The sequence below is a fragment of the Leptonotus elevatus genome, chromosome 17 (assembly GCF_054856555.1).
Source record: "Leptonotus elevatus isolate MCC_2025b chromosome 17, RoL_Lele_1.0, whole genome shotgun sequence".
In the NCBI taxonomy this organism is placed as follows: Eukaryota; Metazoa; Chordata; class Actinopteri; order Syngnathiformes; family Syngnathidae; genus Leptonotus; species Leptonotus elevatus.
In genome coordinates, this window is record NC_141255.1 from 12129998 (window position 1) to 12156613 (window position 26616).

A 26616-nucleotide genomic window follows, 5' to 3' on the forward strand; every position below is an offset into this window, starting at 1 on the left:
AACGTGAATATTGGGTGTCTTTGGCATTTTCAGACTTACATCGTGGTACTCGCCGTCAGAATCCAGACAGCCGCATTTGTCCAGAGACACACACTTGCCGTCGCTGAGGACAAAGCCGGCATCACACTGGCAGCCCTCCACGCAACTGGTGGGCGGCAGGTGACACGAGAAGGGGAACAGGTCGGAGCACGTGGGGGGGCACGGGGCCGTGCAGTCCGAATAGTGGCTGTTCGGGGGGCATGGCAACGCTGTGAAAAAATAAAAATAAAAATCGTAACTCAGGTCTTAGTATTTATGTATCTGTACTTAAAATCCCATTATGATGCGATTTTTTTTGTAATATTTGTCCGCCAACTTTCCGGCGCGATTTGCGAAAGTGGTCTTACGGCAGAAGGTTTGGTTCCTCCAGCTGATGGTGACCCCGGCGCTGCTGCAGGCCTGAGCGTAGGCCTCCACGTTGTCGCAAAGTGTGGCCTGCATGCCGTCGTACTCGCACATGTCGTACACACAGTTCCCAGTGAAGGCTTCGGGGGGCACCAGAGCGTGACAGGCTCGGAAGTTGTCCGACAGAAGCACGCCAGCGCACTGGGACTCGAACGCAGCCTCTTCCTCTGCAGTGCAGTTGGGGTGCACGTCGGGCCGCTTGTCTGGCTGACAGCTAGGGCCAAAACCAGAGTTTATTTGAACCAAAAAGGATTCTGTCATTTATAATGATGTATTCTGTCTAACAAAATCTAAGCATTTAAGTCCATGTAAAATGTAAAATGTTTTATCATGTAATAAACAAAGTAAAAAAGTTTTTTTAATTGTTTAAAATTGCCCATTTTCATAAAAATAATTCCCTTGTTTTTTTTAAATCTCATCATATCTAATCAGCCAATTATTAGGGGGGGGGGGGGATCTTAAAATAAGTTAAATTTAATGATACAATAATTAATTCTCTTTTTTTAAATTAATCATACGTAATTAACCAATCATTCAAATAAAGTCAGTTAAAAATGTTATTGTGTGCAAAACCAGTTGGTCATTTTATTCCTAATATTTTTTCACTGTAATGCATAAGGAATAATTATAGATACGTTAAAATAAAAAAAAATTAAATATTTTTTTTATTTGCTAACCCAGGATCGCTGTCTCCCTCGGACTTCCAGCTGTTGCCCAGTTGGATGACGTCCTTGGCGGGCTGTTTGTCGGGCTTCAGGTTGTCGTCAGTCATGTTGTGGTTGTAGTTGCCGCACATGCCACACAGCTGCCAAACAAAGCATAGAAAAGCATCTTTCGTGACAACTCTGCTGTATGGCGCTTCAGAGTTCATGCCCTCGCTGTGTAAACTTTAAAAAGGATGTTTGAATGTGTTTAAAGGGAATGTTAAGTCGAAAACCTTTCTTTACAAAAAATATGTTTCATGCGCACACACTCGTCTAAACACGGCATTCTGATTAATATTGTGCTTGTGAAATATGAATTAGATAGTAAAACCCGTCCGGTTTTATCAGTCTCAACGGGCGGCCATTTTGCCTTGTACTGCCATTTGCTGTCAACTGAAAATGACATCACAGTGTCAAAGGACTCAGCTTGCCAGCAATCACGTGACCAAACCCATGAAACAGGTGAGCCGTGACAGTTGTAACCTAAGCTCTTACTATGACAACATTTGAATTTGAACAGTTGACAGCAAGTGGCAAAATGGCCACCCCCTAAAATGGATAAAAAGGCTGGATTTTGCTGCTTAATTCATGTTCCACAGATGTTAATATTTTCAGAATGACATGTTTAGACGAGTGGGAGCGCAAAGAACATATTGTAAAGACATTTTTGACTTCCCTTTTAAAGCGTGTGCAAAGTGGGTAAAACTTTTTTCCACGCAACAGTTCTCATAAAAATTGCTGGTCTTGTAGAAATTCGATTTTTTTGTCTCAAGATTGCAACATAACCGAGAAGCTTTCTGACTCTTTTTTTTTTACTCGCGATATTGCAACTATTCTCATAAAAACTGCAACTCTATTCATGTAAATCAGAATATTTTCTTGTAGCCTAATCTTAGCGTCTTTATTCTTGTCAAATGAAGATTTTAGGCTTTTTCTCGTAATATACTACAACATTATCGGGAAGCGTATGCCCGAACATGCCCTGCATTTTCCAAAGGGCAGTTGATACACACCTTATTAAAGTATTGGCCAGGTACGGTGATCTCCAGATGATGAACACCATCAAATTTAACTTGCAGACCAAAGTTGGTGTCCAGGAGATTGTATGCGCCACTGCTGATCACCTTCGCTCCCGCCGCACTCACGGAAATTGGCGTTCGTACCCGCCGACCATTCAGCTGCGGGAAGGAAGTTGCTTGATACTTGGAAGATTTGAATACTTGCAACTTGTGACGTGCATGTACGGCCTTACCAAAACTCTGCGGCCCTTCTGCAGCTCAATCTGGGTGTCCTGAGGCAAGTAAACCTTGACGGAGCGGACATAGGAAGCCTCCGGTTGGCCGCGCTCCTCATTTTTTGCCACGATCCGGAACGGCGTCACCATGGAGGGGTTACAAACCTGACAGACGGGAAATGTCACGGTGACCGCGTGCGCGGGCGTCCATTTTGAGCGGCGCAAAAACGGGGAGTCGTACCTCAACAAGAGTGTAAGTGCACGTGCCCATGAAGGTGTGCATCACCCCGTCAAAAGTGTAGTAGTGAGGGTCTCCGGCCACATGGCACACTCCTTTACCTGATCAAATCAGCACAGACAAATTTTGTCAGAATGTCTTTTCTCATTATTTGAAAATAAGATCCAGGCCAAAGCCACGTAAAATGGCAACTCAAGGTATGATGAGTGTGAAGGCGTACCCGTTGTGTGGCAGTCCAGCACTCCCTCCAGCACTTTGCACTCCTGCGCGGGGCTGCAGCGCCACGGGTCGCAGGTGACGTTACGGTTGCTGTTACACTTGCAACGTTCCGAGCAGTCAGCTTCCGTGAACCAAGTTCCGCCGACGGGCCTGTACTTTCCGCTCTCGTCGGTGCAGCCGCACTGGCTGAGCGGCACGCATTTGTCCCCGCTCAAAATGAGGCCGGCGTCACACACGCATCCCTCCACGCACGGCTGGTCGCAGGTGCCGCCCGGGCCCGCTGGATCCTGACAGTTGGGCTGAGGGCAGGCGGACCCGCACGGGGTGTAATGGCTTCCAGCGGGACATTTGAGGGCTACGTTGGGAGAAGGGATAGAACGTTACTCGCAAAAAGAGGCAACACCGGTTTTTCTTAAATTTTCAAATGACCACATAGCAAGCTCGCTTTGACTTTTTTTCACACAATATTTCGATTTTATTCTTGTAGGGTTACGATTATCTGCTAACTTTATTCTCACAATATGACTTCTCACAATTTTGTTGCTATTCTTGCAAAGATACAACTACTTTGTTTCCCCCTAATATTGTCCATTTATACTTGTAAAATACTATTATCTGGTAACTTTGACTTATTTTTCGTAATGGTATGACTATTCCTGTAAAATTGACTTGATTGCCTTTTGTTAATTTATTTCATATAAAATCACGTCCATCTTTTATAACTTTATTTCTCATAAAATTCTGACTATTTCTTTAAAATATAGAAATGTTGATGTAATTTTTTCTCGAAACATCATGACTCTTAAAACGTGACCGCTCTCGTAATCTAAAGGTATGCTATTCATTTTGATAAGTGAATGATTTGCGAATCCAAGGTGATGAACGCCTACTCACGGCAGAAGGTGTTGTTCCTCCACACGATGGCGACCCCCGCCAAGGCGCACATGTCGGCGTAGCTCTCAACCGCCTGGCAGAGGGCGACGGTCTGGCCGCCCGTGGCGCACATGTCGTACACGCAGTTTTCCAAATAAGGCTCGGGGGGGACGACCGAGTGACACAGCTTGAAGATACCTGAGGCGAGAATATGTTTGACGCTACTTCCCACAACTTATTTTTGTAAAAATGCACCAGGGCTAATTATTTTTATTTTTTAAAGAACAAAAAAGAGGAAAAAGAATAAACACTAGCTTTGTTACCATTAGGATCGGCAATCATGCCACAGCTTGTCGGCTTTTGGGCTTCCTCCTCCACTTTGGGGTCGCAGTCCTCCTGGCCACCATCGTTGGTACAACTGAACAACAAGTGGGAATGACATTTAATGCAGAACATAAAATTATTAGTACAGTTTTGCACTTTTCCTGTAACAATGGGTGGTACGTGGGCTCCTAATGGGATGCGAAAGGATCCCTGCCCATGTACTGTTCAGTTATATTTATCTTTTAAGTGAATTACATATGCATTTAATCTTTAAGGTTTGTTTGGTTTTAAACATTTATCAATGCATTATATTCTATTTTTATGTGCAATATTTGCTCCTTCTCCTTTAACTCATTTAGTCCCAGCCATTGTCACTGAAGCAACCTGCTTCGCTCCCGGCTGTTTTACTGGGTTTTGACTTGATTTTGTAAGGCCCACAGAATATTGTGTTCTATTGTTATAAAAACATGGAACCTACCAAAAGAAAGATTAGAGTCTCTTCTTTCATCAGGAAAAAAAAAAGTATATTTGTATCTGTTTCCGTTTTGCAGCAACTAGCATTAGAATATAGCCAAGTTTCATCATTATTCACAAACCTGTTCAAAACACTGGGGAAAAGAGCTTTTAGCAACATGGCCCTGGACTCTTATGCTCAACTGCCACCTGCTGGTCGTTTTTTGTAATAATTACCATTGCTTTAAGCAACCTCTTCTGGTAAGAGGCTGCATCAAAGCCTTCTCTATGCTCTAGCATAAAAAAATTAAAAAAAACATAAAAAAAGTATAAATGTGTTTTTGGGACCGTGGCAATATTTAAAATAGAACGTTTTTATACGTTTTTGGGAGCAAATGTGTTAATTACAATAATATCAAATAATAGGCTCCACCACGAATATCAAGTATTCACTATGTATAAACTTACTCGGGCCTTGGGTCAGGAACCTGCCAGCTGTCTCCCAGTTCATTGGTGGTAGCAGCGGTTGTCTTGTCTGGTTTGAGGTTGTCGTCTCTGGGATTTCCATTGAAATTTCCTGTTGCACAATACAAGCTTGCATTTTATGTCAATAAAGGACTTTGATTTGGGATAGTCTTATTTTCTTGTAATATTAGCAACTTATTTAATGTACAATTACAACTGTATCTGGTAATGTTAAGATTTTTTTTTCTCACAATACTGCAACTTTCTTGCTAAATTGCCACCTGATCTTAACTTCATCACTTTTCTCAGAATTTTACAACTACACGGCGTTTTTTTCTTGAAACAGCAGCAAATTTATTCTTGTAAAATTTAGACCGTTTCCACATAAAATTAGAATGTTAGGACGTTTTGTGGTAATTTTAGCAATTAGCATTCGCTGTTTTGTTTTTTTTCTGCAATAAATGTTTTAGAAAGAGACCAAGTGCTTGCGTCCAGTTAGTACTGCCAATAATGTGTATGCAAATGTTCTTACCGCACATTCCACAAAGCTGCCCGTTGTACGAAGTGGGCACGGTGACGTCTGCGTGGTGGTTACCGTCAAATCTCACCCTCAGGTGGAAAGACGTCTCCAGGACGACAAACTTGCCACTCAAGTAGATGTTAAGGCCGCTGATCCACGCAACCGGCGGGACCACCGCCGTCCCGTTAACCTGCGGGCCACACAAACGCTATTACAGACCTGGACAAAAATTGCAAATCTGTCATTTTATGTGAATTGAGTTGCGATATTCAATTTTTATTGCACCTGGATAGTTCGGCCCTTGCCGAGGATCACCGTCACACCGTTCACTTGGACCACAACGGCCCTGACGTAGGAAACCTTCTTGTTGCTGCCCCTGCGCTCGTTCTGGGTGTCCACGCTGAAGTACGGCGAGCCGGAGGACGAGGCATTGCAGGGTTTGGTCAGGGTATACGAGCAGGCTCCCATGTAATGGTGGGTGCGCTTGTCAAAGGTGGTGTAGTGCGGGTCACCGGATACCGAACATATACCATTTCCTGTTCCGTGAAAAATGATATTCAGATTTCCACAATATATTGACTTTGTAGCATTGCGAATAACCTACCCAAAGGACGACAGTTGTATTCTCCGTCATGCAGCAGGCAAGTCTCGGTGGCTTTGCAGCTGCTGTTGGAACAGCGGATCACGCCTCCGTCTTGGCACGAGCACATTTGCTTGCAACCCTCCAAGTACCAGCCATCGCCCGCCTCGTACACAAAAACATATCCATCATGTACTCTACCCAAGTCATACGCAAACACGTATTCATGGGACAGGGTTCCAAAGTGTGTGCGTGTATGTGAAAGTGTTTCAGTAGAATGTAAGAGACCATTTCATCTCCTCACATGCTTTTCAGTGGATACCAAGGGGACGAGTAAGAGCATTCAGGGTGACCTTTGTGGCTCTATGACCCTACTAACCAGAGATACACGGGGTTGCAATCTAGGCAGCCCGTTTCCGTTTTTCCATTTTCTGCAGTGCCAGTGAGAGTGTGCCAGTTTATGTGAGCGTTTTAGTAGCGCATGTGAGTGTGTTTCAGTTGTGTGATTGTTTCAGTCATTTGTGAGCGTTTTACTTGTTGGAGAGTGTATTAGTCGCATATGTGAGAGTATTTTAGTCGTGTGAGTACAAACATTTTTTTGTAGTGTGTTGAGCGTTCCGTTTTGAGTACAGTAGCATACAGTATGTGAAAGTGTTTCAGTGGTGCATTTCAGGAAAATGTGAGTGTGAGAGAACAAACGCTGCCAGCAGTGAGTCTGAGTGTGTTTGAGTAGAATGTGTGAGTGAAAACAGAGAATATTTCGTTTGTATTTATGTGAGCAAACAAATTCTATGAGGTAAGTGTGAGCGTGTTTGTGTGTCCAACAGCGTTTCAGTCCCATGTGCAAGTGAAAACACATTGCCGGCATTGATTGTGGGAGTGTTTCATTCGTGTATGTGTGTGCATGTGAGAAAGTGTGTGTGTTGTGTGAGCGCTAAGCAGATCTGACTTACCGGATGGTACGACCCGGCGGTGTCAACACAGCCGCAGTCTTTGAGCGAGACGCACTTATCGTCGCTGAGGATGAAGCCCGGGTTACAGGCGCAACCCTCCACGCACACATCGCCGCACCCGGGCGCTCCTGCTGCCCCGAGGCACGTCTCCGGACACGAGCTCATGCACAAAGAGTACGAGCTGTTGGCGGGGCAGTCCAGGGCTGTGTGGTACAAGTACAAATACTGTTATGCATGCAGCAGATGCACAATGGCAGCAATCAGTGGCAGTCCTGAAGCTTAAATGTTTCAAAGCGTGTTTTACAGCTGGAATGTAACCTGTGCTTATCTCTTTTTTAATTTGTATACATTTCGAGCACTTGTGGGTTAAATGTTAGCCGTCACAGGCTTGATGACGACTTACGACAGAAGTGGGGACTCCTCCACTGGTGGACTTTGGCTCCGGCACTGTGACAGGCCTCCGTGTAGGCCTGCATCTGATCACAGAGTACCTGCTGCTGCCCGTTGAACCGGCACATGTCATATACACAGCTCTGGAAGAAAGGGGTGGGGTTCACGACGCCGATGCAGTCCCTGAACGATGCGGGAAAAGTGCAGATAAGGGCCAAACTCCATGACACAATGCAACGGGTGTGTCTGTTTTACTGTAGTCCAGAGTCCGGCATGTAGGACGATAATAATAATGCTAATCTGGTTTGAGAGATATGCTGATGACGTGTTCTAATCTTTATGATGATAACCAAGGTGGCGCTTTCATCTACAGAACCCACCCCAAAAAAAAGTCATCTTGAAAAAATTATGAATGTAGAAAATCAATGACTACTACGATCAACAAATAGAATGATGACAACAGCGCTTCTCGCAACTCACCGGAAGGGTCCAGCAATATCGGTGATTTTTCCACATTGCTCTGGTTTGACCACCTCAGCCTCAAGTTGGGGGTCGCACTCTGGGTCAGGCTTGGTGCCTTGGGAACACCTGAGTAACCAAATAAGTACAGTGCTAAATGCATCAGCACGCCATACTGTTTTGAGATTATTATTTTTTATGTCACAGTGTCAAAATGAAATCCTACAACAAAAAAAAAAGTAACATGTTTGGTGTGAAGTTATGTAGGAATTACATCATATAATACATGAAAAAAATTGTAAAGGATGAACTACTAGAACTACTAGAAAAAAAAGTCATATTTTTTAGGAAAAATACATAATACCTGAAAATAGACAATAAATGTCCAGAATAAGTTTGAAATTTAATGAGAATAAAGTCCTTATAACCCCCTGAGGAAATGTCAGGAAATATTGAAAGACGAGTCGTACAAGAATAAACTTGTAATGCTACGAGAAGAATTTTATTATGCAAAACAACTTTTTATTGTTATAGTAATTAAGCCCTGTCTTTTGTGATAATGTGACGAGAATCATGTAATAACAAAAATAATAATATTAAGGCATAATACCTTAAAAATTTAGTAATATGTTGAGAATAGAGACGCTTGAGAATAAATATTACGGGGGAAAAAAAGTGATGCACGTGTTGGTTTAACCCATTGAGGCCGGGAGCATGTGACCGCGCTTCTACCGTTAAAGCTGGGAGAGCGGATATGTGATTTTGTTTTGACCAATTCTTGGTCTCTTAGCTCAGAATATACATGAGAGGGTGACGTGGGCCTTTATCTATCTGTGGGTGAGTTATGAAATAAATGACGCGATTGACGACGAAATACTATTATTAACCATCATATTTCCAAACGCTAAAACTCACGAGTCGTCCTCGTCTTCTTCCGTCTGCCAACTGTTGCAAAAGTCGTTGACGTTGGCGACAAGGACACCATCTGGCTTGGTGAAGTCATTGTTCGCGTTCCCATCCAAGTCGCCGCATAGACCGCACATCTGGTCGTGGTAGGAGCTGGTGAAAAAAAGCAGGATTAAGCGATGGAAAATTCATCTCCAGGCTAAGTCTTGTACAGATGGCCAAGAGTAAATAAGTGCGGAAATGATTTTGAATGATAATCAACCTTATATAAGAGGACTAGCGAAACAAAAGGTAATCGAAAAACCCATTCAAGTTATTCTCTAGTAAAAATCCCACTGACCAACCTGGGTACTGAGATCTGGGCAAAATGGTTCCCGTCCCAGCGCACTTGGAGGCCAAAGGACGTCTGTACCGTGACGTACTGACCGGCACGACTGACCGTCACCACGCGAGACGGGGAGTGAGGTAGTGCCACACGTAGCCCGTTCACCTGTGAGGGTGCGGTGAGGAACATAGCACAACGTCACAATATCACTCTTGGCTATATTGCTGAAAGTATACACTTGACTGTCGCGCTTTAGAGAGACTTTTAGTATGCATTAGTGTTAAATGTTGAGGGGTCAAGAAAATGAGGGATTAGTGGGATTATGGCAGGAAATCTGAGGAAGATAATGCACAAAAAAATAAGACAAAAGGAAGGAAGCCTTGACTGAGATGCAAGAACACTAAACCGGGATTAGCAATGCAGCTGCCATGAAGAATACAGTTGGAACGTTATAAAAGAAAAGCAACGTATAGGCTTTGGTTTGGTATTTGTGTACAGGGCTACAGGTTGTCATACTGACCAAGGTCCTCTTGGCTTTCATCAAAGTCACGGTGATTCCGTCCACAGTGATGTAGAGTTTTCGCAGGTAGGACACTCCTGGCAGCCCTCTTTCCTCATTCTTCCCCTCTACTGAGAACCAAGGCCCTGCGGCAGAGGAACCACAATATCAATAACAAAGTAGTCACGTGTTTTCTTTATAAGTACGGTCCTCAGAGGACTAGAACTGGAAACGGCCCCTGACAGGTCCCATCCCTCCCGTATCGGATTATTTTGTAAAGATTCAGCTTGACAGCGACAAAATGTAAAGACTGTCCTAACCTGTGTTGTTCCTACAAGTTCTGGCCAGCGTGTAGGTACAGGTGCCCATGAAACTGTAGAACCTTTTGTCAAAAGTATTGTAATGTGGATCTCCAGAGATGATGCAGTCCTGGGAGCCTGAACATTGAAGTGCAAGAACAAGATGGGGGCATTTTTTTCTTGTTACACTGCAAAAGGCAACATCCTGTTTGTTCTTCCCTGCTAGTTGTAGTGTTGAGGGTTAACTCACCTGTGGGATAGCAGCCCAGCTCTCCCTCCAGGAGTTTACACTCATGCATTGGGGGGCATTCAGACGGTTTACAGGTAACGAAGGGTGCATCACACCTACACTTCAGATTACAGTTCTCAGTGTAGAACTCCTCTCCGGGCTGACAGAAACACACAGTTAGGTTTCAGGGTGTATTTCACAGTGCGAGTTAACTGTTGCTTGTCGTTCTGACAGTACCTGATAATATTGGCCATTGGTGTGTTTGCAGCCACACGAAGAGTTGGAGACACATTTCCCAGCACTCAGGATGTAGCCTGGATCACACACACAGGACTCGGTGCATGGTCCGCTGCAGGAGGGTGGTCTGCCAGAACATGTCTCCTGGCAGGGGTCCGCACAGGGCTCGTAATGGCTGTTGGGAGGGCAGCTCAACGCTGAAAAGACAATCAACATCAGCCGAAGAAATGGGAAAGGATTTCCAAGCATTAGTATATCTCAGTATCAAAATGGAAGATTTACCACTAGGCAAACTAAACTGATGTCTTTGCTCTCTGCTCTTTGGTTGACGGACAATCGCACGCCATCGTTCAGTGTTTCCCTAACTTTTACTGAACCAAGGCACATATTTACCACCAAACTAAAATGTTTAAAAAAAAATACATACAGTTCAGTTGTACGTGCACTTACGACAGAAGGTTTCGTTCCTCCAGGGTCCAATGTCGACGCCGCGGTCCTGGCACTCATTGACGTAGGATTCAATAGCTTCGCACAGGACAGGCTTGGCGCCATCCAGTGCGCAAAGGTCGAAGACACAATCCTGGAAGTAATTCTGAACACACACACGCGTTTGAAACTTTCCACCATAATCCACCACGGTTTAAAGATCTCTGTTGGTGTGACTTACATTGGGGTTGACCTTGGGATGGCACACAGCAAAAGGACCATTCTTGTCCAGCAGCAAGCCACAATATGCAGAACTCTCATAGAGCGTCTCATCTTCATCGTCACATCCCGGATCAGTGGTGTTTAGTTTCTTACACCTTTTGGAAAAAAAGGCAATGTTTGAGTTTGGCGGTGTGACTACGGTGAACTGTGAACTATTTTCAGCACTCACTCTGGATCAGTGTTCCAACTGTGTCCAAACTCATTGATATCACTGGTCAACGAGCCATTTGGTTGGCGGAAGTCATCTTTGGGATCTTCGTTGTAATTCCCACACAGTCCGCACAGTACATTGTTATAGCTGCAGGTGATACGTTACAAGATCCTTCATGCCTCAACTTCTAAAGGTACTATTCAGAATCCACCGTGTCCAGTTTATACTCACTCTCTAATCACTTTGATGTCCATAAAGTGGTTTCCGTCATAGCGCACAACCACACCGAAATCCAAAGACACGGTGTAGTGCTTTCCAGATTTGAACACGGAAACTCCTAGAGCCGGAGTCACAGGCAGGTTTACTTTGGTCCCATTCACCTGAATGCAGAAAAGCAGATGAGAGCAAAAAGTGAGCAGGCAGAGAGAATGTATTTGTTTGAAAACTCAACAAATCAAGAGTGCGACCATTGTTGACTTACAAGCACAGAGTCACCTTTGAGGATCGAGACCTTGACCTTGCGTGCGTACACATGTACAGCTTTCACATAGGAGATGGAGGGATTGTTATAGCGGTTCTCATTATCGGCGTAGACCTCAAAGTTTTCTGAAGGTGTCGCACTGCAGACACCGGACATCAAGTAGCTACAGTTGCCCATGAAGCTGTACTTGCGTTTGTCGAAGGTTGTGTAGTGTGGATCACTCGTGGCAATGCACGTGGATGCGCCTAAGCAGAATTACCAACATTTTAAGACCATCACAGCGAGATAGACAATCTTTTGCGATTTTCTGGATGGGTTACCTTTAGGGTAGCATCCTGGGATGCCGTTAACCTCGCGACATTCCTCAGTGGGATCACAAGAGCTATCCACACATTCAAAAGTGTAATTTCCTAGACAGCGACATAGCTTGGCGCAGCCGTCCGTATACATGATATGTCCAGGCTAAAGTGACAAAACAGCAATTCACTTTATAAAAGATGCCAGGATATTCGAATCATTTCTTTCTGAACATATTTGTAGGTATACTGACCTCATAATAGTTATTATTGTGATCCAGGCAACCGCATTTTTCCAGTGGCACACAGTGTTTGCCCTTGAAGACGAACCCTGGTTTGCAAAAGCAGCCGGTGATACAGGAGCCGCTACAGTTGGTAGAGGGTTCCATGCAGGTGGGGATACAAGCTGGACCACATTCTATGTGTTCTGCATTAGGAGGGCACTGAACTGTATGGGAAAAGAAACAGCAATAGATTGGTAATAAGAAAAAAAGCAATCATAGTTATCATAATGGGCTGTAAAAAAGATGTGCTCTACTTGGTGTTGTCACTCCTGGAGTTGTTGGTTTAGGTGTCGTCCATCCTGGAGTTGTTGCGTTAGGTGTAGGCACTCCTGGAGTTGTTGGTTCAGGTGTACTGGGTCCTGGTTGAAAATGATTCTATTTAGAACCGATAACTAGTAATTTAATGGTGTCTTAGATGTGTGCCTTTAGGCAACAGTGGGTCTTTTTGAGCGGTCTCATTTTGTTTTTGTGATGGCCCGTAACTCCCCAAAAAATTGAAGACTTTGTAAGTGAAGGTAGGTTACACTATATCATATTTTGATAAAGTGGTCACCACTTCTCTTCAATAATGGATGGACACAATTTCATGGCACAGAAAAAAGGGTGGAGTTACCTCACATGACGCACAGTCACCCGAGAGATCAGACAAAGAGTAGTTTTAGACACAACATATTAAGATGTGTTTACCTATGGGATAGCAGCCAAGCTCTCCTCCCTGGACTTGACACTCGTGCATTGGGGGGCATTGAGATGCATGACATATAACGGACGGTGCGTCACACCTACATGTTAGATTACAGTTCTCAGTGTAGAACTCCTCTCCAGGCTGACAGGAACACACACGACAGATAGATCCGTTTTTTAAGGTGAATTTCGTAGTCCGACTGTACTGTTGCTTGTCCATCTCGCAGTACCTGATAATATTGGCCGTTGGTGTGTTTGCAGCCACATGAAGAGTTGGAGACACATTTCCCAGCACTCAGGATGTAGCCTGGATTGCACACACAGGACTCTGTGCACGGTCCACTGCAGGAGGGGGGTCTGCCCGAACATGTGTCCGGACAGGGGTCCGCACAGGGCTCATAATGGCTGTTGGGGGGGCAGTTAAAAGCTGTGCGGAAGATAAGATAAATTTTGAATTCAATTTGGAAGAATGTTTATTAAATAAATTACCATCTGTACACATTCAGAGAGTAAGCTACAGGAGAGTCCCATGTCAACAATCTGCACTTTATACTCACGACAGAAGGTTTCGTTCCTCCAGGGTCCGATGTTGACCCCACGGTCCTGGCACTCATTGACGTAGGCTTCGATGGCTTCACACAAAATGGAATGGGTTCCATCAAGCGCACAAAGGTCAAAGACACAGTCCTTGAAGTAATCCTGGACACAAAACCAGTATGCTACAACCCATCTTCCCAAATGGAACCCAAAATTGCAGTTTTTGGCCAGATGCTTGCAACTTACATTGGGGTTGACTTTGGCATGACACACGGCAAAAGGACCATTTTTGTCCAGCAGGATGCCACAATATCCAGAGCTTTCATAGAGTTTCTGCTCCTCTGCCTCACATTCGGGATGAGTGGTGTTGGGTTTGTTGTTACACCTTGCGCAAAATGAAATGTTACACACAAAGTCAACACAAGACAATGTTCAGAATCTGAAATGATCCAACAGAATGAATTAAGACTTGGCAATAATGACATTTAAAAAAAAGAGTTCACACTCACTGTGGATCCATGTTCCAGCTGTTTCCGAACTCAATAGGGTTGCTGGCCAATGACCAATCTGGTTTACGGAAGTCATCTTTAGGATCTCCATTGTAATCGCCACACAATCCACACAGTGTATTTTTATAGCTGCAGGTGACACGTTGCAAGATGCTTCAGTCCTGAACTTCTCATGAACTTCTATTCAGTTCCCATTAAGAAAATGTGCACAGGTTATGCTCACTCTTTAATCACTTTGACGTCCATGAAGTGGTTTCCATCATAACGAACAGTCACGCCAAAATCTAAGGACACGGTGTAGTGCTTTCCTGATTTGAACACAGAGACGCCTGGAAACGGATTCACTGGCAGGTTTACTTTGATTCCATTCACCTGGATGTGGAAAGCAGGTGAAAAATGATGAGTGAACAGGCAGGGACGTCCTCATTCTTTATTCTTTAAGATAAGGTAAGGTTTTCCTTCTTACATGCACGGTGCCTCCTTTGAAGATGGAGACCTTATGCACTGTGCTCTCATTGAAGTGTGCCCCTCTATGCAATACATACACGTGAACCGCTTTCACATAGGAGATGCTGGGTGTGTTGTAACGGTTTTCATTGTCAGCATGGACCTCAAAAAGTGGTAAATCTGATGATACATTACAGACTGCAGCCATCAAGTAACTGCAGTTGCCCATGAAGTTGTACTTGCGCTTGTCAAAGGTCGTGTAGTGTGGATCCCCGGTTGCGATGCATGAGGATGAACCTTCAGAGAAAACAAGATATTTCTGTGACACTCAGGATTAAAGATTACTATTTTCAATACCTGCTGATCAAACTGAGGAGGTGAAAGTAACCAGTAATAGAATTCTTGACATGTTACCTTTCGGGTAGCATCCGGCGACACCGTTAACCTCCCGACACTCCTCAGTGGGATCACAGGTGTTATCCACACATTCCAAAGTGTAATTCCCTGCACAGCGACACAGCTTGGAGCAGCCGTCTCCAAATACGATCTCACCAGGCTAAAACACAAATGTCAGCAACTTGGTTAGGCCTACTGCCTTTCTTCTGAACTCAAGTGTCGGTATGATCTCTATTCTAACCTCATAATAGTTGTTATTGTGATCCAGGCAACCACATTTTTCCAGTGGTACACAGTGTTTGCCCTTGAAGACGAACCCTGGTTTACAAAAGCAGCCGGTGATACAGGAGCCGCTACAGTTAGTGGAGGGTTCCATGCAGGTGGGGATACAAGCTGGGCCACATTCGATGTATTCTGCATTCGGAGGGCACTTAACTGTATGGGAAAAGAAACAGCAGCATTGCATTAATAGCTAGTAAGTAGATACTGTATTAGGCTTTAAAAAAGACACCGTACTTGGCTTTGGTGTTGTCGGTCCTGGAGTTGTTGGTCTGGGTGTTGTTGTTCCTAAGATGTCATTGATATTTATTTAAAATGAGTATTAGAAAGATTTTTTTTCCTATGGTCAAATAAAAGACAAGGGTTGAAATCGTGTCATCTTACCTGTGGGATAGCAGCCCAGCTCTCCTCCCTGGACTTGACACTCGTGCACTGGGGGGCATTGAGATGCCTGACAGGTAACGTAGGGTGCATCACACCTACACTTCAGAGTGCAGTTCTCAGTGTAGAACTCCTCTCCAGGCTGACATAAACACACACGGCAGATATATCCATTAGATTCCTAGGTGTATTTCCCAGTCCGAGTGTACAGTTGCTTGTCCATCTCGCAGTACCTGATAATATTGGCCGTTGGTGTGTTTGCAGCCACATGAAGTGTTGGAGACACATTTCCCAGAACTCAGGATGTAGCCGGGATTGCACACACAGGACTCCGTGCACGGTCCGCTGCAGGAGGGGGGCCTACCCAAACATGTGTCTTGACAGGGGTCCGCACAGGGCTCATAATGACTGTTCGGGGGGCAGTTAAAAGCTGTGTGGAAGATAAGATGAAATTATAATTCATCTCATCTCATCCTTTGGACACATTTAGAGAGAAAGCTACAGAAGAGTCCCATGTCAACAATCTGCACTTTCTACTCACGACAGAAGGTTTCGTTCCTCCAGGGTCCGATGTTGACCCCACGGTCCTGGCATTCATTGGCGTAGGCTTCGATGGCTTCACACAGAATGGGATGAGCCCCATCAAGCGCACAAAGGTCAAAGACACAGTCCTTGAAGTAATCCTGGACACAAAACCAGTATGCTACAACCCATCTTCCCAAATGCAACTCAAAATTTCAGTTTTTGGCCAGATGCTTGCAACTTACATTGGGGTTGACTTTGGCATGACACACGGCAAAAGGACCATTTTTATCCAGCAGGATGCCACAATATCCAGAGCTTTCATAGAGTTTCTCCTCCTCTGCCTCACATTCGGGATGAGTGGTGTTGGGTTTGTTGTTACACCTTGCGCAAAATGAAATGTTAGACACAGAGTCAACACAAGACAATGTTCAGAATCTGAAATGATCCAACAGAATGAATTAAGACTTGGCAATAATGACATTTAAAAAAAAGAGTTCACACTCACTGTGGATCCATGTTCCAGCTGTTTCCAAACTCATTAGGGTTGCTGGCCAATGACCAATCGGGTTTACGGAAGTCATCTTTAGAATCTCCATTGTAATCTCCACACAATCCACACAGTGAATTTTTAAAGCTGCAGGTGACACGTTACAAGATCCTTCAGTCCTGAACTTCTCATGAACTTCTATTCAGTTCCCATAAAGAAAATGTGTACAGGTTATGCTCACTCTTTAATCACTTTGACGTCCATGAAGTGGTTTCCATCATAGCGCACAGTCACGCCAAAATCTAAGGACACGGTGTAGTGCTTTCCTGATTTGAACACAGAGACGCCTGGAAACGGATTCACTGGCAGGTTTACTTTGATTCCATTCACCTGGATGTGGAAAGCAGGTGAAAAATGATGAGTGAACAGGCAGGGACGTCCTCATTCTTTATTCTTTAAGATAAGGTAAGGGTTTCCTTCTTACATGCACGGTGCCTCCTTTGAAGATGGAGACCTTATGCACTGTGCTCTCATTGAAGTGTGCCCCTCTATGCAATACATACACGTGAACCGCTTTCACATAGGAGATGCTGGGTGTGTTGTAACGGTTTTCATTGTCAGCATGGACCTCAAAAAGTGGTAAATCTGATGATACATTACAGACTGCCGCCATCAAGTAACTGCAGTTGCCCATGAAGTTGTACTTGCGCTTGTCAAAGGTCGTGTAGTGTGGATCCCCGGTTGCGATGCATGAGGATGAACCTTCAGAGAAAACAAGATATTTCTGTGACACTCAGGATTAAAGATTACTATTTTCAATACCTGCTGATCAAACTGAGGAGGTGAAAGTAACCAGTAATAGAATTCTTGACATGTTACCTTTCGGGTAGCATCCGGCGACACCGTTAACCTCCCGACACTCCTCAGTGGGATCACAGGTGTTATCCACACATTCCAAAGTGTAATTCCCTGCACAGCGACACAGCTTGGAGCAGCCGTCTCCAAATACGATCTCACCAGGCTAAAACACAAATGTCAGCAACTTGGTTAGGCCTACTGCCTTTCTTCTGAACTCAAGTGTCGGTATGATCTCTATTCTAACCTCATAATAGTTGTTATTGTGATCCAGGCAACCACATTTTTCCAGTGGTACACAGTGTTTGCCCTTGAAGACGAACCCTGGTTTACAAAAGCAGCCGGTGATACAGGAGCCGCTACAGTTAGTGGAGGGTTCCATGCAGGTGGGGATACAAGCTGGGCCACATTCGATGTATTCTGCATTCGGAGGGCACTTAACTGTATGGGAAAAGAAACAGCAGCATTGCATTAATAGCTAGTAAGTAGATACTGTATTAGGCTTTAAAAAAGACACCGTACTTGGCTTTGGTGTTGTCGGTCCTGGAGTTGTTGGTCTGGGTGTTGTTGTTCCTAAGATGTCATTGATATTTATTTAAAATGAGTATTAGAAAGATTTTTTTTCCTATGGTCAAATAAAAGACAAGGGTTGAAATCGTGTCATCTTACCTGTGGGATAGCAGCCCAGCTCTCCTCCCTGGACTTGACACTCGTGCACTGGGGGGCATTGAGATGCCTGACAGGTAACGTAGGGTGCATCACACCTACACTTCAGAGTGCAGTTCTCAGTGTAGAACTCCTCTCCAGGCTGACATAAACACACACGGCAGATATATCCATTAGATTCCTAGGTGTATTTCCCAGTCCGAGTGTACAGTTGCTTGTCCATCTCGCAGTACCTGATAATATTGGCCGTTGGTGTGTTTGCAGCCACATGAAGTGTTGGAGACACATTTCCCAGAACTCAGGATGTAGCCGGGATTGCACACACAGGACTCCGTGCACGGTCCGCTGCAGGAGGGGGGCCTACCCAAACATGTGTCTTGACAGGGGTCCGCACAGGGCTCATAATGACTGTTCGGGGGGCAGTTAAAAGCTGTGTGGAAGATAAGATGAAATTATAATTCATCTCATCTCATCCTTTGGACACATTTAGAGAGAAAGCTACAGAAGAGTCCCATGTCAACAATCTGCACTTTCTACTCACGACAGAAGGTTTCGTTCCTCCAGGGTCCGATGTTGACCCCACGGTCCTGGCATTCATTGGCGTAGGCTTCGATGGCTTCACACAGAATGGAATGAGCCCCATCAAGCGCACAAAGGTCAAAGACACAGTCCTTGAAGTAATCCTGGACACAAAACCAGTATGCTACAACCCATCTTCCCAAAATGCAACTCAAAATTTCAGTTTTTGGCCACATGCTTGCAACTTACATTGGGGTTGACTTTGGCATGACACACGGCAAAAGGACCATTTTTATCCAGCAGGATGCCACAATATCCAGAGCTTTCATAGAGTTTCTCCTCCTCTGCCTCACATTCGGGATGAGTGGTGTTGGGTTTGTTGTTACACCTTGCGCAAAATGAAATGTTAGACACAGAGTCAACACAAGACAATGTTCAGAATCTGAAATGATCCAACAGAATGAATTAAGACTTGGCAATAATGACATTTAAAAAAAAGAGTTCACACTCACTGTGGATCCATGTTCCAGCTGTTTCCAAACTCATTAGGGTTGCTGGCCAATGACCAATCTGGTTTACGGAAGTCATCTTTAGAATCTCCATTGTAATCTCCACACAATCCACACAGTGAATTTTTAAAGCTGCAGGTGACACGTTACAAGATCCTTCAGTCCTGAACTTCTCATGAACTTCTATTCAGTTCCCATTAAGAAAATGTGTACAGGTTATGCTCACTCTTTAATCACTTTGACGTCCATGAAGTGGTTTCCATCATAGCGCACAGTCACGCCAAAATCTAAGGACACGGTGTAGTGCTTTCCTGATTTGAACACAGAGACGCCTGGAAACGGATTCACTGGCAGGTTTACTTTGATTCCATTCACCTGGATGTGGAAAGCAGGTGAAAAATGATGAGTGAACAGGCAGGGACGTCCTCATTCTTTATTCTTTAAGATAAGGTAAGGGTTTCCTTCTTACATGCACGGTGCCTCCTTTGAAGATGGAGACCTTATGCACTGTGCTCTCATTGAAGTGTGCCCCTCTATGCAATACATACACGTGAACCGCTTTCACATAGGAGATGCTGGGTGTGTTGTAACGGTTTTCATTGTCAGCATGGACCTCAAAAAGTGGTAAATCTGATGATACATTACAGACTGCAGCCATCAAGTAACTGCAGTTGCCCATGAAGTTGTACTTGCGCTTGTCAAAGGTCGTGTAGTGTGGATCCCCGGTTGCGATGCATGAGGATGAACCTTCAGAGAAAACAAGATATTTCTGTGACACTCAGGATTAAAGATTACTATTTTCAATACCTGCTGATCAAACTGAGGAGGTGAAAGTAACCAGTAATAGAATTCTTGACATGTTACCTTTCGGGTAGCATCCGGCGACACCGTTAACCTCCCGACACTCCTCAGTGGGATCACAGGTGTTATCCACACATTCCAAAGTGTAATTCCCTGCACAGCGACACAGCTTGGAGCAGCCGTCTCCAAATACGATCTCACCAGGCTAAAACACAAATGTCAGCAACTTGGTTAGGCCTACTGCCTTTCTTCTGAACTCAAGTGTCGGTATGATCTCTATTCTAACCTCATAATAGTTGTTATTGTGATCTAGGCAACCACATTTTTCCAGTGGTACACAGTGTTTGCCCTTGAAGACGAACCCTGGTTTACAAAAGCAGCCGGTGATACAGGAGCCGCTACAGTTAGTGGAGGGTTCCATGCAGGTGGGGATACAAGCTGGGCCACATTCGATGTATTCTGCATTCGGAGGGCACTTAACTGTATGGGAAAAGAAACAGCAGCATTGCATTAATAGCTAGTAAGTAGATACTGTATTAGGCTTTAAAAAAGACACCGTACTTGGCTTTGGTGTTGTCGGTCCTGGAGTTGTTGGTCTGGGTGTTGTTGTTCCTAAGATGTCATTGATATTTATTTAAAATGAGTATTAGAAAGATTTTTTTTCCTATGGTCAAATAAAAGACAAGGGTTGAAATCGTGTCATCTTACCTGTGGGATAGCAGCCCAGCTCTCCTCCCTGGACTTGACACTCGTGCACTGGGGGGCATTGAGATGCCTGACAGGTAACGTAGGGTGCATCACACCTACACTTCAGAGTGCAGTTCTCAGTGTAGAACTCCTCTCCAGGCTGACATAAACACACACGGCAGATATATCCATTAGATTCCTAGGTGTATTTCCCAGTCCGAGTGTACAGTTGCTTGTCCATCTCGCAGTACCTGATAATATTGGCCGTTGGTGTGTTTGCAGCCACATGAAGTGTTGGAGACACATTTCCCAGAACTCAGGATGTAGCCGGGATTGCACACACAGGACTCCGTGCACGGTCCGCTGCAGGAGGGGGGCCTACCCAAACATGTGTCTTGACAGGGGTCCGCACAGGGCTCATAATGACTGTTCGGGGGGCAGTTAAAAGCTGTGTGGAAGATAAGATGAAATTATAATTCATCTCATCTCATCCTTTGGACACATTTAGAGAGAAAGCTACAGAAGAGTCCCATGTCAACAATCTGCACTTTCTACTCACGACAGAAGGTTTCGTTCCTCCAGGGTCCGATGTTGACCCCACGGTCCTGGCATTCATTGGCGTAGGCTTCGATGGCTTCACACAGAATGGAATGAGCCCCATCAAGCGCACAAAGGTCAAAGACACAGTCCTTGAAGTAATCCTGGACACAAAACCAGTATGCTACAACCCATCTTCCCAAAATGCAACTCAAAATTTCAGTTTTTGGCCACATGCTTGCAACTTACATTGGGGTTGACTTTGGCATGACACACGGCAAAAGGACCATTTTTATCCAGCAGGATGCCACAATATCCAGAGCTTTCATAGAGTTTCTCCTCCTCTGCCTCACATTCGGGATGAGTGGTGTTGGGTTTGTTGTTACACCTTGCGCAAAATGAAATGTTAGACACAGAGTCAACACAAGACAATGTTCAGAATCTGAAATGATCCAACAGAATGAATTAAGACTTGGCAATAATGACATTTAAAAAAAAGAGTTCACACTCACTGTGGATCCATGTTCCAGCTGTTTCCAAACTCATTAGGGTTGCTGGCCAATGACCAATCTGGTTTACGGAAGTCATCTTTAGAATCTCCATTGTAATCTCCACACAATCCACACAGTGAATTTTTAAAGCTGCAGGTGACACGTTACAAGATCCTTCAGTCCTGAACTTCTCATGAACTTCTATTCAGTTCCCATTAAGAAAATGTGTACAGGTTATGCTCACTCTTTAATCACTTTGACGTCCATGAAGTGGTTTCCATCATAGCGCACAGTCACGCCAAAATCTAAGGACACGGTGTAGTGCTTTCCTGATTTGAACACAGAGACGCCTGGAAACGGATTCACTGGCAGGTTTACTTTGATTCCATTCACCTGGATGTGGAAAGCAGGTGAAAAATGATGAGTGAACAGGCAGGGACGTCCTCATTCTTTATTCTTTAAGATAAGGTAAGGGTTTCCTTCTTACATGCACGGTGCCTCCTTTGAAGATGGAGACCTTATGCACTGTGCTCTCATTGAAGTGTGCCCCTCTATGCAATACATACACGTGAACCGCTTTCACATAGGAGATGCTGGGTGTGTTGTAACGGTTTTCATTGTCAGCATGGACCTCAAAAAGTGGTAAATCTGATGATACATTACAGACTGCAGCCATCAAGTAACTGCAGTTGCCCATGAAGTTGTACTTGCGCTTGTCAAAGGTCGTGTAGTGTGGATCCCCGGTTGCGATGCATGAGGATGAACCTTCAGAGAAAACAAGATATTTCTGTGACACTCAGGATTAAAGATTACTATTTTCAATACTTGCTGATCAAACTGAGGAGGTGAAAGTAACCAGTAATAGAATTCTTGACATGTTACCTTTCGGGTAGCATCCGGCGACACCGTTAACCTCCCGACACTCCTCAGTGGGATCACAGGTGTTATCCACACATTCCAAAGTGTAATTCCCTGCACAGCGACACAGCTTGGAGCAGCCGTCTCCAAATACGATCTCACCAGGCTAAAACACAAATGTCAGCAACTTGGTTAGGCCTACTGCCTTTCTTCTGAACTCAAGTGTCGGTATGATCTCTATTCTAACCTCATAATAGTTGTTATTGTGATCTAGGCAACCACATTTTTCCAGTGGTACACAGTGTTTGCCCTTGAAGACGAACCCTGGTTTACAAAAGCAGCCGGTGATACAGGAGCCGCTACAGTTAGTGGAGGGTTCCATGCAGGTGGGGATACAAGCTGGGCCACATTCGATGTATTCTGCATTCGGAGGGCACTTAACTGTATGGGAAAAGAAACAGCAGCATTGCATTAATAGCTAGTAAGTAGATACTGTATTAGGCTTTAAAAAAGACACCGTACTTGGCTTTGGTGTTGTCGGTCCTGGAGTTGTTGGTCTGGGTGTTGTTGTTCCTAAGATGTCATTGATATTTATTTAAAATGAGTATTAGAAAGATTTTTTTTCCTATGGTCAAATAAAAGACAAGGGTTGAAATCGTGTCATCTTACCTGTGGGATAGCAGCCCAGCTCTCCTCCCTGGACTTGACACTCGTGCACTGGGGGGCATTGAGATGCCTGACAGGTAACGTAGGGTGCATCACACCTACACTTCAGAGTGCAGTTCTCAGTGTAGAACTCCTCTCCAGGCTGACATAAACACACACGGCAGATATATCCATTAGATTCCTAGGTGTATTTCCCAGTCCGAGTGTACAGTTGCTTGTCCATCTCGCAGTACCTGATAATATTGGCCGTTGGTGTGTTTGCAGCCACATGAAGTGTTGGAGACACATTTCCCAGAACTCAGGATGTAGCCGGGATTGCACACACAGGACTCCGTGCACGGTCCGCTGCAGGAGGGGGGCCTACCCAAACATGTGTCTTGACAGGGGTCCGCACAGGGCTCATAATGACTGTTCGGGGGGCAGTTAAAAGCTGTGTGGAAGATAAGATGAAATTATAATTCATCTCATCTCATCCTTTGGACACATTTAGAGAGAAAGCTACAGAAGAGTCCCATGTCAACAATCTGCACTTTCTACTCACGACAGAAGGTTTCGTTCCTCCAGGGTCCGATGTTGACCCCACGGTCCTGGCATTCATTGGCGTAGGCTTCGATGGCTTCACACAGAATGGAATGAGCCCCATCAAGCGCACAAAGGTCAAAGACACAGTCCTTGAAGTAATCCTGGACACAAAACCAGTATGCTACAACCCATCTTCCCAAAATGCAACTCAAAATTTCAGTTTTTGGCCACATGCTTGCAACTTACATTGGGGTTGACTTTGGCATGACACACGGCAAAAGGACCATTTTTATCCAGCAGGATGCCACAATATCCAGAGCTTTCATAGAGTTTCTCCTCCTCTGCCTCACATTCGGGATGAGTGGTGTTGGGTTTGTTGTTACACCTTGCGCAAAATGAAATGTTAGACACAGAGTCAACACAAGACAATGTTCAGAATCTGAAATGATCCAACAGAATGAATTAAGACTTGGCAATAATGACATTTAAAAAAAAGAGTTCACACTCACTGTGGATCCATGTTCCAGCTGTTTCCAAACTCATTAGGGTTGCTGGCCAATGACCAATCTGGTTTACGGAAGTCATCTTTAGAATCTCCATTGTAATCTCCACACAATCCACACAGTGAATTTTTAAAGCTGCAGGTGACACGTTACAAGATCCTTCAGTCCTGAACTTCTCATGAACTTCTATTCAGTTCCCATTAAGAAAATGTGTACAGGTTATGCTCACTCTTTAATCACTTTGACGTCCATGAAGTGGTTTCCATCATAGCGCACAGTCACGCCAAAATCTAAGGACACGGTGTAGTGCTTTCCTGATTTGAACACAGAGACGCCTGGAAACGGATTCACTGGCAGGTTTACTTTGATTCCATTCACCTGGATGTGGAAAGCAGGTGAAAAATGATGAGTGAACAGGCAGGGACGTCCTCATTCTTTATTCTTTAAGATAAGGTAAGGGTTTCCTTCTTACATGCACGGTGCCTCCTTTGAAGATGGAGACCTTATGCACTGTGCTCTCATTGAAGTGTGCCCCTCTATGCAATACATACACGTGAACCGCTTTCACATAGGAGATGCTGGGTGTGTTGTAACGGTTTTCATTGTCAGCATGGACCTCAAAAAGTGGTAAATCTGATGATACATTACAGACTGCAGCCATCAAGTAACTGCAGTTGCCCATGAAGTTGTACTTGCGCTTGTCAAAGGTCGTGTAGTGTGGATCCCCGGTTGCGATGCATGAGGATGAACCTTCAGAGAAAACAAGATATTTCTGTGACACTCAGGATTAAAGATTACTATTTTCAATACCTGCTGATCAAACTGAGGAGGTGAAAGTAACCAGTAATAGAATTCTTGACATGTTACCTTTCGGGTAGCATCCGGCGACACCGTTAACCTCCCGACACTCCTCAGTGGGATCACAGGTGTTATCCACACATTCCAAAGTGTAATTCCCTGCACAGCGACACAGCTTGGAGCAGCCGTCTCCAAATACGATCTCACCAGGCTAAAACACAAATGTCAGCAACTTGGTTAGGCCTACTGCCTTTCTTCTGAACTCAAGTGTCGGTATGATCTCTATTCTAACCTCATAATAGTTGTTATTGTGATCCAGGCAACCACATTTTTCCAGTGGTACACAGTGTTTGCCCTTGAAGACGAACCCTGGTTTACAAAAGCAGCCGGTGATACAGGAGCCGCTACAGTTAGTGGAGGGTTCCATGCAGGTGGGGATACAAGCTGGGCCACATTCGATGTATTCTGCATTCGGAGGGCACTTAACTGTATGGGAAAAGAAACAGCAGCATTGCATTAATAGCTAGTAAGTAGATACTGTATTAGGCTTTAAAAAAGACACCGTACTTGGCTTTGGTGTTGTCGGTCCTGGAGTTGTTGGTCTGGGTGTTGTTGTTCCTAAGATGTCATTGATATTTATTTAAAATGAGTATTAGAAAGATTTTTTTTCCTATGGTCAAATAAAAGACAAGGGTTGAAATCGTGTCATCTTACCTGTGGGATAGCAGCCCAGCTCTCCTCCCTGGACTTGACACTCGTGCACTGGGGGGCATTGAGATGCCTGACAGGTAACGTAGGGTGCATCACACCTACACTTCAGAGTGCAGTTCTCAGTGTAGAACTCCTCTCCAGGCTGACATAAACACACACGGCAGATATATCCATTAGATTCCTAGGTGTATTTCCCAGTCCGAGTGTACAGTTGCTTGTCCATCTCGCAGTACCTGATAATATTGGCCGTTGGTGTGTTTGCAGCCACATGAAGTGTTGGAGACACATTTCCCAGAACTCAGGATGTAGCCGGGATTGCACACACAGGACTCCGTGCACGGTCCGCTGCAGGAGGGGGGCCTACCCAAACATGTGTCTTGACAGGGGTCCGCACAGGGCTCATAATGACTGTTCGGGGGGCAGTTAAAAGCTGTGTGGAAGATAAGATGAAATTATAATTCATCTCATCTCATCCTTTGGACACATTTAGAGAGAAAGCTACAGAAGAGTCCCATGTCAACAATCTGCACTTTCTACTCACGACAGAAGGTTTCGTTCCTCCAGGGTCCGATGTTGACCCCACGGTCCTGGCATTCATTGGCGTAGGCTTCGATGGCTTCACACAGAATGGAATGAGCCCCATCAAGCGCACAAAGGTCAAAGACACAGTCCTTGAAGTAATCCTGGACACAAAACCAGTATGCTACAACCCATCTTCCCAAAATGCAACTCAAAATTTCAGTTTTTGGCCACATGCTTGCAACTTACATTGGGGTTGACTTTGGCATGACACACGGCAAAAGGACCATTTTTATCCAGCAGGATGCCACAATATCCAGAGCTTTCATAGAGTTTCTCCTCCTCTGCCTCACATTCGGGATGAGTGGTGTTGGGTTTGTTGTTACACCTTGCGCAAAATGAAATGTTAGACACAGAGTCAACACAAGACAATGTTTAGAATCTGAAATGATCCAACA

General features: G+C 44.6%; 1 protein-coding gene across 1 annotated transcript in view; it reads right to left on the minus strand.

Moving 5' to 3' along the window:
- zanl (zonadhesin, like) overlaps positions 1-26616 on the minus strand; it is a 42452-nt gene that overhangs the window by 7450 nt on the left and 8386 nt on the right. Inside the window, 83 exon segments of the mRNA XM_086059291.1 lie at positions 40-248; positions 387-658; positions 1122-1249; positions 2162-2326; positions 2401-2547; positions 2624-2721; positions 2841-3194; positions 3734-3910; positions 4036-4130; positions 4958-5066; positions 5487-5664; positions 5760-6010; positions 6079-6220; positions 7008-7210; positions 7411-7580; positions 7878-7985; positions 8772-8915; positions 9107-9252; positions 9608-9732; positions 9907-10023; positions 10136-10274; positions 10352-10548; positions 10802-10943; positions 11019-11154; positions 11229-11357; positions 11442-11590; positions 11692-11936; positions 12012-12153; positions 12242-12435; positions 12526-12630; positions 12959-13097; positions 13186-13382; positions 13513-13654; positions 13739-13877; positions 14002-14130; positions 14225-14373; positions 14468-14745; positions 14863-15004; positions 15086-15279; positions 15361-15411; positions 15508-15646; positions 15738-15934; positions 16046-16187; positions 16272-16410; positions 16535-16663; positions 16758-16906; positions 17001-17278; positions 17396-17537; positions 17619-17812; positions 17894-17944; positions 18041-18179; positions 18271-18467; positions 18579-18720; positions 18806-18944; positions 19069-19197; positions 19292-19440; positions 19535-19812; positions 19930-20071; positions 20153-20478; positions 20575-20713; positions 20805-21001; positions 21113-21254; positions 21340-21478; positions 21603-21731; positions 21826-21974; positions 22069-22346; positions 22464-22605; positions 22687-22880; positions 22962-23012; positions 23109-23247; positions 23339-23535; positions 23647-23788; positions 23874-24012; positions 24137-24265; positions 24360-24508; positions 24603-24880; positions 24998-25139; positions 25221-25414; positions 25496-25546; positions 25643-25781; positions 25873-26069; positions 26181-26322; positions 26408-26546. Of these exon segments, the coding sequence (XP_085915417.1) occupies positions 40-248; positions 387-658; positions 1122-1249; positions 2162-2326; positions 2401-2547; positions 2624-2721; positions 2841-3194; positions 3734-3910; positions 4036-4130; positions 4958-5066; positions 5487-5664; positions 5760-6010; positions 6079-6220; positions 7008-7210; positions 7411-7580; positions 7878-7985; positions 8772-8915; positions 9107-9252; positions 9608-9732; positions 9907-10023; positions 10136-10274; positions 10352-10548; positions 10802-10943; positions 11019-11154; positions 11229-11357; positions 11442-11590; positions 11692-11936; positions 12012-12153; positions 12242-12435; positions 12526-12630; positions 12959-13097; positions 13186-13382; positions 13513-13654; positions 13739-13877; positions 14002-14130; positions 14225-14373; positions 14468-14745; positions 14863-15004; positions 15086-15279; positions 15361-15411; positions 15508-15646; positions 15738-15934; positions 16046-16187; positions 16272-16410; positions 16535-16663; positions 16758-16906; positions 17001-17278; positions 17396-17537; positions 17619-17812; positions 17894-17944; positions 18041-18179; positions 18271-18467; positions 18579-18720; positions 18806-18944; positions 19069-19197; positions 19292-19440; positions 19535-19812; positions 19930-20071; positions 20153-20478; positions 20575-20713; positions 20805-21001; positions 21113-21254; positions 21340-21478; positions 21603-21731; positions 21826-21974; positions 22069-22346; positions 22464-22605; positions 22687-22880; positions 22962-23012; positions 23109-23247; positions 23339-23535; positions 23647-23788; positions 23874-24012; positions 24137-24265; positions 24360-24508; positions 24603-24880; positions 24998-25139; positions 25221-25414; positions 25496-25546; positions 25643-25781; positions 25873-26069; positions 26181-26322; positions 26408-26546 (13414 nt within the window).